Raw genomic sequence first — 20,742 nt, forward strand, 5'->3', positions numbered from 1 at the left:
TGTAGTTATACTAAGAATAATTTACACACAAGTGGACTCAATGTACTAGTTTGGTGACTTCTGCAGGCAATTGGTCACTCAGGATTTTATTTAAGGGTATCAGACTACGGGGAGTTAAATACAAATGCATGTCACAATTTTCAGATTAATATTTTTAAAATATTTAGAAAACATGAATTATTTCCCTTACACTTCCCAAATACTTACTGCTTTATGTTGGTATATCCCAATAAAATACATTTTAATTTGTGAGTCTAATGTGAGAATATGTGGAAATGTTTACAGGGTATAGCAAATCAGCCATATGCCTCCTTTCTCCACTTTACTGACCAGTGTTTAGATGTAATATAGCAGGCGCCTCCACACCTCCTTATAAACTGTCTACAGTAGAACAAAAAGATTATCAGGCCTCGACCCCTTTCTTCTTCCCTATTCCCTCCTCCTCAAAACCTCAAAACCACAACAGATCAAAAAGAGATTAACCTATATACTCTGATTATCCTATTTACTTTTAGAATTCTACAACCTCAATTTCAGAAAAGTTTGGACACTGTGTAAAATATAAAGGCAACAAGAATCCATAGAATTGGAAATCCCTTGTAGCCATATTTTATTTAGAGTAGAACATAGAACACAGATCAGAAGTTGAAACTATGAACAGAATAAATGTATTTAAACAACCCACAGATGCGGAATGAAATTAAACGGGTTGTCTGGTCTAAATCCATAAGTCTGCAGTCACATGGCTGCAAGTACCGTATGCGATACACAAACTCCTGGCCAGAATCCGACTAGAGCGGCATCGATCAATGCAAGTGTATTGAGCGAGGTTGTGATCCTCTAGTCGGATTCTGGACGGGAGTACAGTATAAATATTGCATACTCACGAGTCGACCACGAAACCAGCGAAACTTCACAGTGCACAGTGAGTGCCAGTGAGAGTGCACAAGCATTCAGTCACCTAGAGTGACACATAGAGTGACTACACACTTTTGGATTTAGACCGGACAACGCGTTTACCGTTTCAATTCCATTTCTGGGCCTTCATCAGAATGAAGTGGATTGCATTAAGTGGAGTGATAGAAGGATCAAAATAACGCTGTGGAAAGTGCAAAGTTCGTTGCTGTGTGCAGTGCAATTTGCTAGTAGGGTAACTGGTGCACTAATAAAAAACAGTTGGAGGGTCAGTAATCAACTAAGTGATATTGTGGCGCCCCTGAGGCTTCAGGCGCCACAGGGTATTACACCTCCTTTAAGGAGTAATATCCATCCCGGCTTAGGAGGGGGTTAACTGCCGGTGCCTTTACAAAACCACACACATAAAACAATAAGGTGCTTTCCCACAAGGGGTTGGACTAGGGCAGACAGGGAGGTTAGCCATCATGAAGCATAGAACTTTCCCAGTCGATAGGACAACCACTGGGGGCGAGCACTACTTGGGGTATGAAGTAGGAACAACCATCTCACTAGAGCAGACTTTCCCGGGCACAGCTTGGGATGACATCTCGCACAGACAACAGGAGTCGAGTGTTTCTCTTTCTTCGTGGGGCCCGTGGCTTGGAGCAGGAGGCTCAGCCCGGGTTCTGGATAGCAAACGGGAGACACTTCACTAGAAAGACTCCCAAGGGCACTGGCAGTGACCGCCAACTATCCGGGATCGTCTGGAGCCCATCGTGGCGGAGACCAGTACTGTCGAGCAGTCCCTGAACTACTCAGTGAGTAAAAGACCTGAAGCCACAGGCCCTGCCTCTCATTTGCCGTCGCTGTCGCCCAGCGTCGTGGCGCCAACGGAGACTATCACCTCCGTGCTCCGTCATCCTCCCCGGGGTAACCCCGCTCCACCTCTGGGGAGCGAAACCATTCTGGCTGTGACCTGTACCATCAGCCCCAGAGAGCAGCACCCGCAGTGGCGGCCCATCTCTGGCCGCGGACCACAGGTGGCATCACAATCTAAAAAGACTTTCCTCACCGTCACTACCCCCGTCCTCCATCCTTTCTTCTGTCCTCCGCCTTCCCTCCCTCCTGTATGCCTCGGGGTCACGAAGCTGGGCCAGGCCAGCCTGTAACGACGCAGAGGATCTGCATCCCCCGGCCTGTCGACAAGTCGGGTAAAACCCCCTCGACCCCAGGGTTTTACAATATGACTGTATAAAAAGAACATGCTAGACAGGCAGAGTCTTTCAGAAGTAAAGATGATCAGAGATTCATCAATCTGTGATCAACTGTGTCTACATGGCTTCATGGAGAAAGAATTCAGTTGGTTGAACTGACTGCCTTCAGTTCAGACCTTTCACAAATAAATGTGTATAGGGGGCTTTGGGGCATTATACTGTGAATGGGGGGATTTGAGGGCTAGTATACTGTGTATAGGAAACTGTGGAGACATCATACAGTTTATGGGGGAGCTATGGTGACCATCATACTGTGTATAGGGAGGCTGTATATGGGGGTACTTAGGTGAAATAATTATATTACATGGGGGGACTTGTGACATTATTTCTGTACATGGGGGACATTATTAATATATATATATGGGTGGAATAAAGGGACATTGTTAAATGTAAAGTATGCATTTAAGAAACATTATTGTAATAGGGCACTTAGGGGTACTTTGCACACTACGACATCGCAAGCCGATGCTTGCGATGCCGAACGTGATAGTCCCCGCCCCCGTCGCAGCAGCGATATCTTGTGATTGCTGCCGTAGCGAACATTATCGCTACGGCAGCTTCACATGCACTCACCTGCCCTGTGACGTCGCTGTGGCCGGCGAACTGCCTCCTTACTAAGGGGGCGGGTTGTGCGGCGTCACTGCGGCGTCACAGCGACGTCAAGCGGCAGGAGGCCAATAGAAGCGGAGGGGCGGAGATGAGCGGGACGTAAACATCCCGCCCACCTCCGTCCTTCCGCATAGCCTGAGTGAGTCGCGGTGACGCAGGTAGGAGATGTTCCTCGCTCCTGCGGCTTCTCACACAGCGATGTGTACTGCCGCAGGGGAACGAGGAACAACATCGTAACATCGCTGCAGCTACATAATAGAAATGTTGGACACTACGCCGATCATACGATTATGACGCTTTTGCGCTCGTTTATCGTATCATAAAGGATTTACTATGATATCGACAGCTATGCCGGATATGCGTCACTTTCGATTTGACCCCACCGACATCGCACCTGCGATATCATAGTGTGTAAAGTACCCATAAGAGTATTGTGACCATTAAAGGTGCACACAGCCATTACTGCTTTCTAGCGTGCAAAATGTGGGCACTGTTGTCAGAGGGCATTAATATTTTCCAGGGGGCATTTTAGTCATATAGAGGACACAAAGGAGGCATTTGACTTTGAAAGGGGCACAGTGGTCATCATATTATGTGGAGCTTCAAAAGGAGCCCTGCTTTTGTGCCACACAGAAGGTCCAATAAAAAGCATGAATTTGGCAGCAGAAGGCTGATGATTTTGGTGACAGTAGGAGTCATGAGTGTATCCCACTTGGGGGAGACCCTGAGTGAATCTGGTATCAAAAGGTCACAGCGCCTAGCTGCTGACAGGTTCACTTCTGTTATGTGATAACATCTCCTTGCTTGCGGTGCTGTAACGGTTAAGCACTCTTTCCTGCCTAGCTGCTGGCTGTAGCTTCCAATCTCAGGTGCGGCTCTTTGAGCTCACTATGCGCCGCCCCCGTGGAAGCAGCAGGGCTGCTCGGATCCGGATCTGCGGTGGCTCGAGGGGTGTCCGCACCCGGGGGTCGTGCGGCCACTTAAATGAAGGGGGTATTTACAGGGGATTGTCTTTAGAGTTTGTGACGCCACCTGTGGTGTGTGGTAATGTGGAGTACCAATGTTGCAGTTAGGAGTACCCGGGGGCGATGCAGTGGGGCAGCCAGATGTTAGAACCCTCCACGGGAATGCCCCGGGACTCGGTGATGGTGTTCGGGGAGTGCCGTGGGGAGTAAAGGGGCCACTTGCGTACTCACTCAGTCCATAAATCTGACACTGACAACCGGATAAACCAAAGTTCTGTATACCGCTGCCGCTGAGGGGAGCTAGTTCGGGTCCCGTCCCCAATGGTGCTGCCTGGTGATCCGTGACCTGCCTCCTGGCACTAAGTTTACTTCTCTGTTGGTTCCGGTAGTATGGAACTTGTCGGGTCCCGCCCCCCCTTATGGCTAACTGTGGGAGCTTGCTCTCAGGGTTCACGCTTGGGATTTTCTGGACCGTTTTAGTGGAAAGTCCTATCCCCCTGGTTGCGCTAGTACCCCGATTTTGGAGCTGCTGGAGAGCGGATCTGTCAGGTTGCATGAAGCTACTCCCTGACCTAGCGTCCACGTACCCCATCGTGCCGTGGTCCCAGCCCGGTGATGGTATAAGGCCGCCGGCTGTCCTCCTCGACAGTTCCGTGCCCCTTGTCACGATCCCCTACGACCAGGGGTCCAGCTCCTACTAGGTCCAGACCACCGTCTGCTACCTAGATGTTTCCAAGGAGCCCGGCTCCTGACCTCCTCTCTCTTTCATTTCCAACACTTCACTCTCCTTCTCCTACTACTCCCCTACTGCTACTCCTGACACTCCTAACCTCCCCTAACCAACCCAAATGGGCGACCGTATTCCACTCAGGCCATCCACTGGTGTGTCTGGTGGGTGTGGTGCAGAGTGTACCTAGGATTTTAATTAGCTGTTGTAGGCAACACCATATAGTTGGGGACCCATAACCAAGAAGGAGATGGATATTGCACGGCAGGGCAGATTGTACAATACCCTGTGACGACCTGATAATCCAGGGGCGTCACAACTACCCTTCCCTATTTAAGTCATGTGATCTGATCACATGATGCCTGTGATAGAAACAGAATCCCTCATTTCTATGTGGTTCACTTTGGAAGAAGCCTGCTCTGGAAGAAGATAGTCGTGTTGTGTGCAGCTGTGGTGTTTGCTCCACTGAAGTCGTCTGGAGAGTTTTTCCTTTGCATGTCTATTTCCCCTGTTTGTATTCCTACCCTTGTGTTTCTCTAGTGTAGTGGCAAGTCTAGTGATCTCATCGGCCTGCTCACTATGGTGGGTGGAGGGCTAGCTGAGGGCCTAAGGTTTCTGGCTTGGCGACAGGTTGCAAGACCCTGTATAGGGACAAAAGGCAGCTCAGGAAACAGCTTGAGGGAGTTCAGAAGGTATCCCCTCACCCCTCTCCCTAGCGACAGGGACTTCTGTTTTATCATGATCCCTGTGTTCCCTGTGTGTTGTAACATCTTCTGGGGGTTTACCAGGTACTAGGTAAACCTAGCTAGTCACATGAGTGACAGTAGGATTAGGAGTTTGTGCAGATTGGTAATAGATGGTGGCAGTGCTGCAATTGGGAGGTCAAATGTGTCTTTGTTGTAAACTCTGTAGACAAGTCATGGCTGCAAAAAATTGTCATGGCAGTATGTGTAACGTCCTGGTGGTGGATTCACTGGGCCGTGCACCGGACTCCTCCAGTGAGGCAACCCGGAGCTAACCCCTATACAGGGACTGTCCGGTCACCCCGCCAGAGGGCCTTGATGCACGGTAGCCGGAACACTAGGGGTACGAGTCCTTCAGGGATCTGCAGGGTTTGTCTCTGAGTCCAAAGGCACCGTCGGCAGGACGGATGGCTGGAACCGGGTTCAGGTGCTGGGTAGGAGCAGCAGATGGGGTCCGGGTCCAGTGAGCCGTGCAGGCGGATATACCTGGTAGAGTCGGGGATCGGTGACGGGTATAGGTTGACGGAAGATCCTCAGCAGACGGTCACCGGGACACTTCCTGGAGAACGGTAGTCAGGACCAGCGGACGGGCTCTGTGGACGAGATAGAGTTAATGGAGAGACAAAGTACAAGGGGACCTGAGCACCTAGCTCTGGGAACACATTGATCAGGCACCGCCCACCAGAAAAGGGAAGTCTTTTATACCCTGTACATGTATCTTGTCATATCCTGTTCCCGGGACGCTGGGCCTTTAAGACAAGGTGAGTGAGCGTGCGCCCTTATGCGCATGCGCGAGGCTCGGGTGTCGGAGGCCAGTACAGGATGCTGTGAAGGAGATGCAGGGGAGTCAGACAGAGTGTCCTGGATCGCAGGGGGACGCCGGAGCCGGCGGACAGGAGGCACGGAGGACGCAGAGGAGGGGGATTGAGAGGAGCAGCCAAGGGCAGGAGAACCGGGGGCCGGAGCGGTGAGTGGCAGGCAGCGCCGGGGACCGGGGAGCGTGACAGTATGGGAGAGCTGAAAAAGATAGGAAAAGTAAAAGTGACAACACCAATCAGAACGTCACCTGTAAGCCACAATTTACAACTGTACTGTAATCTCTTAAAGGGGTTTCCCACTAGTAAGACAACCACTTCTCATTCCCCATGTTTCTCCTAATTCAAATAAAAAATCTTATACTCACCTCCTGTTCCAGCGGTGTCAGGACTCATGTGAGATTGTGACGTTACGCAAGTCCCATGCATAGTCACCACCGGCTTCTCCTAGGAGTTGTCCTTGTGGAAGCTGTGGAGTTCTGTTTGTTGTTTAAATGCCGCTTGTTTCTTTCTCCCTGTGTTGTCTCTTTGTAGTAGTAGTAAGACTAGTGTCTTGCTGCTTAGCTCACTAGCCAGTGCTAGCCCATGGTAAGTCAGGGCTTAGGCACGTGATAGTGCATGGGGTTGGAAGGATCCATCTAATGGACAATAGGAAGTGTATGGTTCAGTCTCTGGTAAGTGTTTAGGGTTCACCAATACCCACTCTCCCTATCGTCAGGGCATCCTTTTTACCTGTTTCCTTGATTTATTTCCTTCTTTTGTGTCGGACGCTGGGCGTCTCTTCGCCCTGTCCTGCCAATGAGTTAATTATTTCAAATAAAATGGAAAAAACTTTCGACTTCTAATATGTATTCTATGTTCCATGGTGAATAAAATATTTAGAGATTTCTAAATCATTGAATTCTTGTATTCTCTATATTTTACACAGTGTTCCAACTTTTTGGGAATTAGACTTGTAGGTTTATTATTAATTTAACAGAAACACATCCACACAGAATTGTTTATTTTACTGATTCGGGGACAGCTCAAGAAACTGCTTGCACTTTAGGAACTCAAATACAGCCATGGTATACAAAATTAACATGGGTTTACAGAATGAAGTATAACTTTGGATGTGACCCTTTGCCTCTGGAAATCCATTTTCAGCTTTTTCCTGGATGATCCGTTTAAATATAGTAAACTACATGTCCTCTTCAAGAGTTACAGCAATAGTGACAGCCGCAGGTGAGAAGAGGTACAGCACAGTATAATAATGATATATCAGTTCTCCTCGCAAAATTAAATTACTTTTTTTTCCTGAACATCTTCAAAATTTAATATTTCTTTCCACAATCAATTTCCTGTAATGTGTACAGACTGATGCTTTTGGTATTGTATGTGAGGAACAAGAAACTGAGTTCTCTTCCTCCATCTCTCAGGAGTATTTGGCCATTGTATGGTATACCTATAATTACACTGAATTATCATAAATAAATTATACTGTTTTTGTATCGCAAAAAGAGCAAAACCATTTGTGATGGACACAGACGGATCACAGAGACATTTGATCAAGGTTATTAACCCCTTACATTAATTGAATAAGTATGACAAAGTGAGGGGTTCTCTCTGTCAGCCCTTAACAAAGGGTATAATCAACATTATAAGCGCAGTTTCAAATCTCTAGTGGCAGAAAAAATAATTAAAAGAGCAAGTGTGCTTGGCACTACTCGTTATTTGATCATCTGGATGCTCGAGTACTCACGGAGCTCAGCCGAGTATCACGGGTGCTCAGATATATCGTCCATAAAACAAAGACCACAACGCACAGGCTTGCTTCAATGCATGATGTGTACAGGCAATGTTCTCGGATGTAGTGTGGGACCCCCCAAACATACTCGCCGGAAATGCTCTGTTTATGGCTAGCTGTATGTGGGTGGAGACCCGAACTGCCCAATCATTGACTTTACATAATGCTTGTGCCATGAGATGTCCGATTCTGGACACGTGGATTATTTGTACATTGCAGTGTCCAACAGGCAACCTGATCTCTCTTAGTGCTCAGCTTGGCTGGGTGTCGGCTGAGTTGTTTCACCCATTCCAGCCGTGCAGTGTTAATCATTTTTGGAGCAGTGTGATACTCTTCTGAGAGCCAGGTTGCTGATTACCTTCCTCAGCTAGTCTCCTCCTATTTAAGGCTGGGGAGTGTAGTAGGAGACCGCCAAAGATAGTTTCTGCTTGCAGTGACGATATCCCAGTGTCTGTTGTGATCCTCCATTTGGTGACCAGCGATTTGTTGTCTGCGCTGTATGATAGCTCCCTGGTGTGACTTTCTCCTTCCTTTGGTTAATTCTCTCTGGTGTCTTTTTGTCTCTCCTCTGTGGATATTTGCAGTGTGAATGAGTTTCAATTTTACCCCTTTGTCTTGTGGGAAGTGTATTACTTTGTGTCCTGCCCAGCCCTGGGTTGGGGGTGCAGGGATATTAGGTCAGGGCTTGACAGGAGACAGGGCCACACTGGAGGCTCGACTCTGACTACTTTCAAGTCTACTGTCGAGATAAAGGCAGCATAAGGTCCTCAGTCTTAGGGTCAGCCTAGGAGCCCCTGTGCCATCCGTTCCTCCCCATGACAGCTTGCTACTCGCGTCAAGCATGTCTGAGAGTGTGGCCAGCACAAATTGAGTTACGAGCATTCACGCATTTTAGACATGCATCAGAAAAGGATGACCCTCCCCTGCAGAGCAATTATCTACCCTGTATCTGAACTATATTCAATTTCATTAAAAATATAAACTTTTATTGAGCTGCATAGATAGACATTACATAATAGCATACACTAAAGAGAAATGTTTTAAGGGAATAAAAAAAATCCCTTACGGCTTGAAGATATACTATAAATCCGCATAATATTAACACCGCAACAAAAAATAGAGGTGGGATGATATGTATAAAAAATATACTTTGTGGACTGACATGCAAAAAACCCCTCAATATTAACCCCTTCACGACCTAGGACGTAACGGTTCGTCCTAAATCATGAAAGGGTGATAACCGCTGGCTGCTGCAGTGAGCCGGCACTGATCCCACACATGTCTGCTGATTTGAACAGGCGATGGCCACCCGCTCCTGTTAACACCTTAAATCACACTGTCAAAATGTGACAGCACGATTTAAAGCGCTGCAGCAGTGAACACACCTTTCCCCACTGCCATCGGAGGACCCTTGACACGATCATGGGGAGCCGATGGTTGCCATGGTAGCAACAGGTCATGTGATGACTCCTGTCACGATCATGACATAGCATCTGTTATAGTTGGCAAAGCAGCGGCTGTAACAGTAACACAGCATTTCTGCTTATCTGAGCTGTACTGCTCTGATCAGCAGAAATGAATCAGCGATCAGACAGCTGATACTTGTAGTCCCCTAGGGGGACTAGTACAATAAAATAAAAAAGTAAAAAAGTTTTTAAAAAAATAAAAAAACCTAAATGTTCAAATCACCCCCCCATTCGCCCACTGAAAATTAAAGGGTTAAAAAAAATGAAATATCTAAATAAATATACACTTATTTGGTATCGCCGCTTTCAGAAATGCCCAAGCTATCAAAATATAATATCAATTAATCTGATCGGTAAACAGTGTAGCAGCAAAGAGAATTCCAAACACCAAAATTACGTTTTTTTCGCAAATTTTGCGCAAAATGCAATAACAGGTCATCAAAATGTAGCATCTGCGCAAAAAAGATACCATTGAAAACATCAGCACGAGACTCAAAAAATAAGCCTTTGCAGAGCCCCATATCGTGAAAAATGAGAACGCTACGGGTCATGGAATATGGCGCAAAAAGTGAGCTACTTTTTTGCACAAACTTCTAATTTTTTTTAGACCCCCTTAGATAAAAGTAAACCTATACATGTTTGATGTCTACGGACTCATACAAACCTGAGGCATCACATCTACACATCAGTTCTACCTTATAGTGAACACAGTGAATAAAATACCCCCAAAACAATCGTGCAAGCTCGCTCTTTTGCAATCTGGAATATTTTTGCTGTTTTCCTGTACACTATATGGTAAAACTTATGGTTTCATTTAAAAGTACAACAAATAAACAAGCCCTCATATGGCAAGACTCACGGAAAAATAAAAAAGTTACGGCTCTCGGAAGAAGGGGAGCAAAAAACCCCCACGAAAAACGGAAAATCGGCCATGGGTGAAGTGGTTAAATCAATTGTATCATACTTTGTAACAATGCAGTCAAGAACACAGTATGTATATAGTTAATATATACCAAGTATCACCCATATTGAAAGATAATTATAATGAATATAAGAATTTTATTAGAGATAAAACAGGGAAAAATCCCATATACTCAAATAGGATATCGCAATATAAACGGAAGTGTATGGGTGGTATCAAGGTGGAAATATTAACCAATTAAAGGGAACCTGTCACCAGGATTTTCACTTATAACCTGTGGCCAGCACCAGTGAGCTCTTATATAGAGAATTCCAGAATACTGTATATAAGAGCCCAGGCCACTCTGTATAACGTAAAAAACAGCTTTATAATACTCAACTAGGGGGCGGTCTGGTCCGATGGGTGTCGCTGCTCTTGGTCCGGCGCCTCCTTCATCTTGTGCGATCGCCGTCCTCTTGCCCAGCCCCGTGTGCATGACTCATCCTACATTATCCACACAGAGGCCTCCATTGCACTCCTGCGCATGTGTACTTTGATCTGCCCTGCTGAGCGCAGAAGCAAAGTAGTGTAATGCGCTAGCACGAGGAAAGGTCAAAGAACGTTCACGCATGTGCACTACAATAGTTTGATCTGCCCTCAGTCGGGCAGAGAGAACTGCACATGCGCAGGAGCGCAATCGAGGCCTCTGTGTAAATGATGCAGGAGGCGTCATACAAGCGGGGCTGGGCAGGAGGACAGCAATCGCACAAGATTGAGGAGGCGCTGGACTGAGAGCAACGAGACCCATCAGACTGGATCACACCCTAGGTGAGTATTATTAAGCTGTTTTTTACGTTATACAGAGCGGTCTGGGATCTTATATACAGTATTCTGGAATGCTGTATATAAGGGCTCACTGGTGGTGGCCGCAGTTCACTGGAAATACCTGGTGACAAGTTCCCTTTAACACCTTTCAAAATAATATTATTAATATACAGTATATATATGCGGTTAAAGGTATGAAAAGGGAAGTTCTTATTAACCGTGAGAATTGGAGGCATAAGGGTGGCTTTACACGCTGCGACATCGCTAGCCGATGCTAGCGATGGCGAACGTGATAGCACCCGCCCCTATCGTTATGCTGATATGTGAAGATCGCTGCCGTAGCGAACACTATCGCTACGGCAGCGTCACACGTACTTACCTGCTCGGCGACGTCGCTGTGACCGGCGAACCGCCTCCTTTCTAAGGGGGCGGTTCGCTCGACGTCACTAAGCGGCCGCCCAATCAAAGCGGAGGGGCGGAGATGAGCGGGACGAACATCCCGCCCATCTTCTTCCTTCCTCATTGCTGGCGTGTGGCAGGTAAGGAGAGGTTCCTCGTTCCTGCGGCGACACACACGTAGCGATGTGTGCTGCCGCAGTGACGAGGATCAACTTCGCCCAAGCGACAGCAGTGATAATTGGGAGAGGACCCCCATGTCAACGAGGAGCGATTTTGAATGTTTTTGCAACGATCCAAAATCGCTCATAGGAGTCACACACAATGAGATCGCTACAGCGGCCGGATGTGCGTCACAAAATCCGTGACCCCAACGAGATCGCTGTAGCGATCTCGTAGCGTGTAAAGCCCGTTTTAGTGTAACGTGCAATGCATAAATATAGTACCTTAACCACAATAAATAAAATGCTGATGCCATGCCTAGGGAAGCTACAACGCATGTTTCGCGTTTGCTTTCTCAAGGGGAGTGGTTTAGATGGTATTTTGCCAGGAATATATAAGGGGAAATGTATGTAATAATATTGATCATCTGCAATTAGGGCATGCTCAGCATGAATACACCTCCCCAATAGTGACATCAAGAGGAGACCACGCATGTAGGGAGAAATCTACTGGTGACGTCACTAACATGCACATCTCACAATAAGAAGCCAGAGGGGACCAAGCGCATCACAAAGGACAGAGTGCACCAAGAGGTGGCCATTTTCTAGGAATCCTATAAGTGGAACTATTATAAGGGACTTACCAGGCTACAATTAATATTAGGGTACGCTCACATGAGTATATGACTTGCACGAGTGTAATGCGAGAAAATCTTGCATTGTACTCGACCCCATGTAGGACAATGCTGCAGGTCACATCTGTGAGTTTTTCCTCAGCTCTAATTGGACTGAGGAAAAAAATCACAGCATGCTGCAATTGTGAGCAAGAGATGTGTCACTCGCACCCTTACAAGTCTATGGGTGCGAGTTAAATATCGGACTGCATTTGGATGATATCCGGGTGTGAGTGAAATATTGGACTGCAGCCGGATGACACTGGAGTGCAGTGCGATAACCGCATCAGCTGACAATGGAGGAGATGGGGAGATTAATCCCCCCCTCTCCTCCGCAGCTGTGATCTGATCATAGGAACAGATCACAGTTGCATGAAACTCGGCTTACACTCCAGAGCCTGAGCTGAGGGTCATTAGCATATCGTATCCGATACACTCGCATCGGATGCCATATGCTAGTGTGACTCCAGCCTGAGGATATAAATACTGTATATCAAACAGCAGCTATAGTTAAAGGGAACCTGTCAGGTCCCCTGTGCCCTGAATGAAATGAATTATAAACCTCGCTGTTCCTATGCTAATTAGGTACTTGACTAGTCGCAGGGGCGTTGTTTCCCCAGACTATTCAGTCCTCTTTCCATGTTATCATGCCCCTGTGGGTGTGATAACATGATTTCCACAAGCCGATGTCACAAGCTCCTGGAAATCTCAAGCATGCATGTCGCTCACTTCGGCCGCATCAGTGTGCCTCAGAAGCTGGGTGTACGCTTCCTGGCTTCATAGTTTAGAAGACGTGTATTTTAGCTGCCGTTTGAACTTCCGGTCAAGCTCAGGGCAGAACCAAGTATTGTAGTGCGCATGCGCAGGCAGTTTTTCACCTTTATCTGCGCCTGTGTGCGCCCCCGTGCCAGCAGCCGGCGCTGCTCGGGTCTGGGCCTTCTGGGGTGGTGGCTCGAGGGTCTCCGGACCCGGGGGTCTCGCGGACGCGCCGAATAAATGGGGGGACGTAGATGCACGGGCTAGGCCGTAACGAGTTTGTGACGCCACCCACAGTGTGTGGTGAAGGGGGACACCACCGCTGCTGTTATGGCGCACCCGGGGGAGATGTTGTGCAGCAAGTTGTTAACCCCTTCGTGGGCAGGGATGGTGGCCCCGGGATCCAGTGGTTCGGTGCAGGGGGATGGCGACTGCAGGGGTGCTGGAGTACTTACGATTAGGAACACACACAAGTCTCTGGTAAACCAAGATGGTGGTGGCCGGTGCCGCGGCCAGTTGCATTTGGGATCCCCCACCCGGCTGGTGGTCTCTATCCTGATCCTGTACCTTTTTCTATTCAGTGGACTTCCCCGGTATGAAACTCGGGAGTCCACTCCCGGCTGGATGTGGCCTAAGGAGCTGTGCCCGCAGACACTGGCCCGTGGGATCTCTGGGCCTTGGTGGTGACCTCTTATCCTTAATCGGTGGGCTGTTGTCTTTTATGAGGGACTTTGGGTGGGACAGGACCTCTAGTCCTGGCCTCAATCGGTTAATTAACCAGTTCCAGTAGGTTCTGGCGCTGGCTTCATGGCTTCAGGGTCCGAGTCCCCCCCTTTGTGCACGATTTCCGGTCGGGTCCCCGATGTAGGTACCGGCGGGCTACAACCCTGTCCCGGTCCACCTCGGTTCTGCTGAGCTGTCTTTCCGTCTCCTGCTGATGGAGACCACCATCTGCCTCGTAGCCAGTGGCACCAGGGCTCCTACCCTGCCACCGTTTAACTTGGACTTGACTGCTGGAGCTACCCCTAGCTCCAGCCCCCACTCCTCTCCACACTGAACTCTAAACTCAACTGACCTGAACTCTCTCTTTTCCCGCCCCGGGCTGTCTAGACTCCTAGGTGGGCGTCTTCCAACCGCCTGGTTCCTCCTCCTGGTGTGTGTCTGTCCCTAAGGGGGGTAACTAGGTTTTCTGGTCGGCTGTGTGTTTCCTTGTGAGGGAAAGGTGTAATGCATCGGCCTACCAGCGACTACCTGGCCCTGCCAGGGCGTCACACCTGCACATTATAGTACTTTTCTCTGCCCACAGCTGTGGGCAGAGAGAAATACGCATGTGCAGGAGTACAACGACAGACTTTGTGTGGATGATTTAGGATGCGTTATCCACACAAAGCAAGGAGGACAGTAATTGCAAGAAGATAGGAGGTGCCAAACCAAGACCAGCGATGCCCATTGGGCCGGACCGTTCCACAGGTGAGTATAAGTTGTTTTTTATACAGAGCGGCCTGGGCTCATATATACAGTATTCTAGAATGGTGTATATAAGGTCTCACTGGTGCTGGCTGCAGCTTATAGGGGAAAAATCTGGTGACAGGTGCCCTTTAAATTGTTTTCTTAGCTGAATACAAATTTCTGCAACATTTGCAACTGCAGATTACCAAATAGTGACTGTGTGCCACGTTTACACTGTCACGATTCCACTGCGAGTAGGTGGACCACTAGATTCTTATCGGCTTCTCCCAATGTTCTATTAGGACTTAAGTCATTATTACTTTTGTGCTTGTTTTTGTCTAGTTTTTGGAGTTTTTGCTTGTTTTCATATGCACCTTATGTTTTTCTTAATTTGCACCTTTGTTTTAGAATCTATTTTATGTGTTCGACTGCTTATTTCTTTTATTAATTATTATTATTATACTACGATTACTAGTGTTGTTTGGGGTTTCCAGATGTTTTCGCCTGATTCATCAATTTTAAATTATTAAAGTCGAAACATTTTGAAGCCAATGTACTCCAGTGGCCTCCAAGATTGATTTTATGTGTGGCAGATATTTTGGTGCAAATCTTCTAACATTTTTCCACAAAGTGCAATTTTTTGGTAGGTAGAAAACTACAGAACCGCTTGTGCCGTTCGGTAGAAAGAATACATTAACAAATACCAGAAGGCAAAAAAAAATAACAAAAGTGAATAAAAAAAATGCAAATGAAGAACTGAGACCTTTGTATATATTTCAAGCATAGGATGAAACCTAAATACAGTGGAACCTTGGATTAAGAGTAACTTGGTTTGAGAGCATTTTGCAAGAAAAGCAAAGATTTTTACAAATTTGTAACTTGGTTTAAGAGCAATGCTTTGCAATAAGAGCAAATACTCACCGTGTACACTTCCGGTTCTGTCCTTTCATTGCGTTCTGACCCGCTCTGAAGGTAACTTTCTGTACTGTATACCGTACACAGTATACCATTGTACTTTACAGTATATACTATATAGCATTTCCATCAATTTGCATTTGTAGATACAGTATTGTACTTTCTTATTAGTACAGCACATTGCTTGTACTGTATCTCTCGCACACTAACAATTCCATTATAAGCTAACGTGCAGTTTAATTTGTTTTATGTCTTTACTGTACTGTACAGTATTTTGTATTAGTGTACTGTAATAGTTTTATATGAATACAGGACATCATATTGTATTACTGTAATAAGTTTGTAAAAATACAGTAAATATTTTTGGGTTGTGGAACGAATTGTCTGCGTTTTAATTATTTCCTATGAGATAATTTGCTTTGATATAAGAGTAACTTGGTTTAAGAACTCACTCCCGGAACAAATTATGCTCATAATCCAAGGTTCCACTGTACTATGTTTTTGAAGGCGCACAGAGCATAAGAAAACAAATTGTAAAAAGGGGAGATCTCATGGACAAGATGGCAAATAGGCCAGTGGTGTATTTTTTTTTTTGGGCATGTGACGCCAGGGTGCTCCATTTTCGCCCAGTCGTACATTCTAGGGTTGGGGAACCATGAGGTAGAAGTGGGGGGATGCAACTGTACGGACGCGTAATAATACTTAATCCTGTACATCCCAGAATCCCATCACCCACAGTTGGTAATTTTGGGTTAAGCTTGAGCTAGATGCCGACACAATGTGCAGCCAAAAATGAATGAATGGCGCAGCTACATGGTGACATAACGCAGGTGAATGGCGCTACATTACGACCCACCAGGTACCATGACAAGACAGTAGCAAATAATCCAACTGCTCCCGACCTTTGCTTGTCGCGGTACCTTACAGGTCACAATGTAGCGCCATTCATCTGCACTACACCGCCATACAGCGTCTTTGGACTACCTGTGTAACACTGACAGGGAAGAAATTGATAATGTGACATTTTTGAATTAAATGTTTGTATATTTTATTGATAGAAAACTAATTTGAGAAACATTTTTAAAATACTGGGTCAGAAATGTATATAACTAATGGCTGGGTGAGAATAATGCAGGTTGTGCTGCAGTTTATTGCACTGACTATTGTCTCTCCCACCACACCCTGCACGGTCACCGGAAATAGCCACGAAAATTGTACGTCACACAAAGCAAAAACAAAAATAAAACAAAAAAACCCTGCTCTGACGCCCTTTTCAAAGATGGCGGCCGGACAGTCACCGCCGGCTCACGTGACCTCACCCCTGCAGCTCCCTCTATGGAGGTGTGCGGCCGTTGGTGAATGCTTGTTTGTAATTATCCCCACAATGCACTGCGCGCTCCGCGGGAAACCAAAATGGCGAAGGTCTGCGACCGAACCGGGCCGTTTGCTGTATTTATGTAAACTTGGGCGCCGTTGACCGGAGCCGTCTCTCCCTCTACGGCGGAGGGAGCCGGGCGGGACGCTGACAGGACGTTATCTGACTTGTGATTTCGCTGTGTGGGGGCGCTGCGCACCACTGAGGTGACCGAATGAGGTGAGCTGCAACCAGGGTCCTGCCGCCATTGTGTGGGCGCTTCCTGGTCACGTGAGCACAAGAGTGTGAGCTCTGCGGGCCAGAAGCGCCTGTCCTGTGACTGTGGCCATACTGTGCTCTCTGTATACAGTGGTGACTACATATAGTGAGGATTGTATACTGTGCTCTCTGTATACAGAGGTGACTTTATATAGTGAGGATTGTATACTGTGCTCTCTGTATACAGAGAGGTGACTATATATCGTGAGGATTATATACTGTGCTCCATGTATACAGTAGTGACTATAGTGAGGATTATATACTGTGCACCATGTATACAGTAAGTAGTGACTATATATAGTGAGGATTATATACTGTGCTCCATGTATACAGTAGTGACTATATATAGTGAGGATTATATACTGTGCACCATGTATACAGTAAGTAGCGACTATATATAGTGAGGATTATATACTGTGCTCCATGTATACAGTAGTGACTATATATAGTGAGGATTATATACTGTGCACCATGTATACAGTAAGTAGTGACTATATATAGTGAGGATTATATACTGTGCACCATTTATACAGTAGTGACTATATATAGTGAGGATTATATACTGTGCTCCATGTATACAGTAGTGACTATAGTGAGGATTATATACTGTGCTCCATGTATACAGTAGTGACTATAGTGAGGATTATATACTGTGCACCATGTATACAGTAAGTAGTGACTATATATAGTGAGGATTATATACTGTGCACCATTTATACAGTAGTGACTATATATAGTGAGGATTATATACTGTGCTCCATGTATACAGTAGTGACTATATATAGTGAGGATTATATACTGTGCTCCATGTATACAATAGTGACTATAGTGAGGATTATATACTGTGCACCATGTATAGTGAGTAGTGACTATATAGTGAGGATTATATACTGTGCTCCATGTATAGTGAGTAGTAACTATATATAGTGAGGATTATATACTGTGCTCCATGTATACAGTAGTGACTATATATAGTGAGGATTATATACTGTGCTCCATGTATACAATAGTGACTATAGTGAGGATTATATACTGTGCACCATGTATACAGTAGTGACTATATATAGTGAGGATTATATACTGTGCACCATGTATACAGTAGTGACTATATATAGTGAGGATTATATACTGTGCACCATGTATACAGTAGTGACTATATATAGTGAGGATTACATACTGTGCACCATGTATACAGTAGTGACTATATATAGTGAGGATTATATACTGTGCACCATGTATACAGAAGTGACTATATATAGTGAGGATTATATACTGTGCACCATGTATACAGTAGTGACTATATATAGTGAGGATTATATACTGTGCACCATGTATACAGAAGTGACTATATATAGTGAGGATTATATACTGTGCACCATGTATACAGTAGTGACTATATATAGTGAGGATTATATACTGCGCACCATGTATACAGTAGTGACTATATATAGTGAGGATTATATACTGCGCACCATGTATACAGTAGTGACTATATATAGTGAGGATTATATACTGCGCACCATGTATACAGTAGTGACTATATATAGTGAGGATTATATACTGCGCACCATGTATACAGTAGTGACTATATATAGTGAGGATTATATACTGCGCTTCCTGGATACAGAGGGAACTCTATAAATTTGTGGTAATTGTATACTGCACTCCATGTATACAAAGGGCATTTTATATTGTATCTCATACAAGATTTCTCCCGTGCCTCCCCCATACTCTGGAACGCTCTACCCCAGCATATCGGACTCTCACCTACTGTGGAAAGCTTCAAAAAGAACCTGAAGACCCATCTCTTCCAACAAGAGTCCAGTACACCACTGTGCAACCAGCTCTGTCCTCACCTATTGTACCCTCAACCGTCCCCTGTAGACTGTGAGCCCTCGTGGGCAGGGTCCTCTCTCCTCCTGTACCAGTCTGTTTTGTATTGTTAATGATTGTTGTACGTATACCCTCTTTCACTTGTAAAGATAATAATAATATTATTGCACTCCCTGTATGCACAGGGCACTCTATATAGTAGTGGTTGTATACTGGGGTGCCTCTGTATATCGCCTGTTTACTCCTGCAAGTAAAAGACCTTTGGTCACATAATGGGATGTCAAAAAGGTCCTTAAGCAGTTCTATCTTCAGGATGTAAACTCTGGGGGCCCCTAGGAAAATGGAGGCCCTGTGAAATTGCCCAGTTTGCTCTCCCTTCTGCTAATGCCAGTCCTGCATACCATCCGGTCTCCAGTTTTTAGACTACTGTAATTAGAAGACCTTTGACCATACCATGTCACATGACTGTGAAGTAATCAAAGGCCCTTAAACAATCCACCTCAAAATACAACTATTGGGATTCCTGAGAAACTGCGCAGCTCTAATGCCGTCCCTGACTGTAACTACTAACTAGGGCTTATTTTTGGAGTAGGGCTTATATTTCAAGCATTCTCCCAAATCCTGTAAAATCTGCTAGGGCTTATTTTTAGGTTTTATTTTATGGAAACTGGGTAGTAGTAATTGTATACTGTGCTACCTGTATATTGGGGTGTCCCTGTATGTAGTGGTGATTGTATACTGAGGTGTCCTTGTATATCGAGATAATTGTATCCCTAACTCCCTGTATACAGTGGTGATTGTATACAGAGGTGCCCCTGTATATAATGGTGATTAAATACTGTGCTCCCTGTATACAGAAGTGCTCCTGTATATAGTGATTATTGTATACGGTGCTCCCTGTATACTGAGGTGCCCGTGTATATGATTATAGTATACTGTGCTCCCTGTATATAGTGGTGTTTGTATACTGTGCTACCTGTATACAGAAGTGCTCCTGTATATAGTGATGATTGTTTATGGTGCTCCCTGTACACTGAGGTGCCTGTGTATATAGTGATTATAGTATACTGTGCTCCCTGTATAGAGGGGACTGTATATACTGTGCTTCCTGTATACAGACGTTCCCCTGTATATAGGGATGATTGAATACAGAGAGGCCCCTGTATATAGAGGGGAGGTCCCTGTATCTTGCAAGTCACAGTTTGACTCAATCACCTGCATTAGGTCGGGGCCACACGGGGACTAATGCAATCCTCGCATGACACTCGGCTTACGCTGGCAGCACAGCAGGAGCCGAGTGTCACTGCGACTGAGGTCCGATCATGCAATCAGACCTCAGCTGCAGGGGATGGGATGGTCCAGTGCTGAGGAGGGGTGGGCTAGCGCTGAGGAGGGGAGGGAGGGATTTAACTCCCTCTCTCCTCCGTAGCCGGCTATTGCCATTCTCGCCCTGCACTCGCGGTACACCGGTGTACTGTGAGTGCAGTATGATTTTTCTCTCGCCGCATAGACTTGAATGGGTGCGCGAGAAAGAAACTCTCATTACAATTGCAGCATGCTGCGATTGTTTTCTTGGTCCGATAGGGGTCGAGAAAATAATCGCTCATGGGTGCTGACAGGCTAATATTGGTCCGAGTGGAATGCGATGTTTTATCGCATTCCACTTGCTCCGATTTTCATGCCGTGTGTCTTAGGTCGCAGCAGCGATCTCGTTAAGTGTGACACATACCAGCGATCAGGCCCCTGCTGTGAGATCGCTAGTCGTTGCTGAATGATTGGGACCATTTTTTTCAAAGGCGATGTCCTGCTGGGCAGGACGCATCGCTGTGTTTGACGCCTACCAACGACCTCCTAACACAGTCCCAACGCCCGCCGAGATCGTTATACAGGTCGCTGATCGTTACTGCGTCGTTGGTA

General features: G+C 46.1%; 1 protein-coding gene across 1 annotated transcript in view; it reads left to right on the top strand.

Moving 5' to 3' along the window:
* Positions 1-16,788: 16,788 nt before the first annotated feature.
* The window catches only part of MTF2 (metal response element binding transcription factor 2), a 121,212-nt gene continuing 117,258 nt past the window's right edge, over positions 16,789-20,742 (top strand). The window contains exon 1 of the mRNA XM_075322337.1: positions 16,789-16,953. Coding sequence (XP_075178452.1) covers positions 16,949-16,953 — 5 coding nt within the window. The 5' untranslated portion in view covers positions 16,789-16,948. The remainder of the gene's footprint in view (positions 16,954-20,742) is intronic.

The sequence above is a fragment of the Anomaloglossus baeobatrachus genome, chromosome 8, assembly GCF_048569485.1.
Source record: "Anomaloglossus baeobatrachus isolate aAnoBae1 chromosome 8, aAnoBae1.hap1, whole genome shotgun sequence".
NCBI lineage: Eukaryota > Metazoa > Chordata > Amphibia > Anura > Aromobatidae > Anomaloglossus > Anomaloglossus baeobatrachus.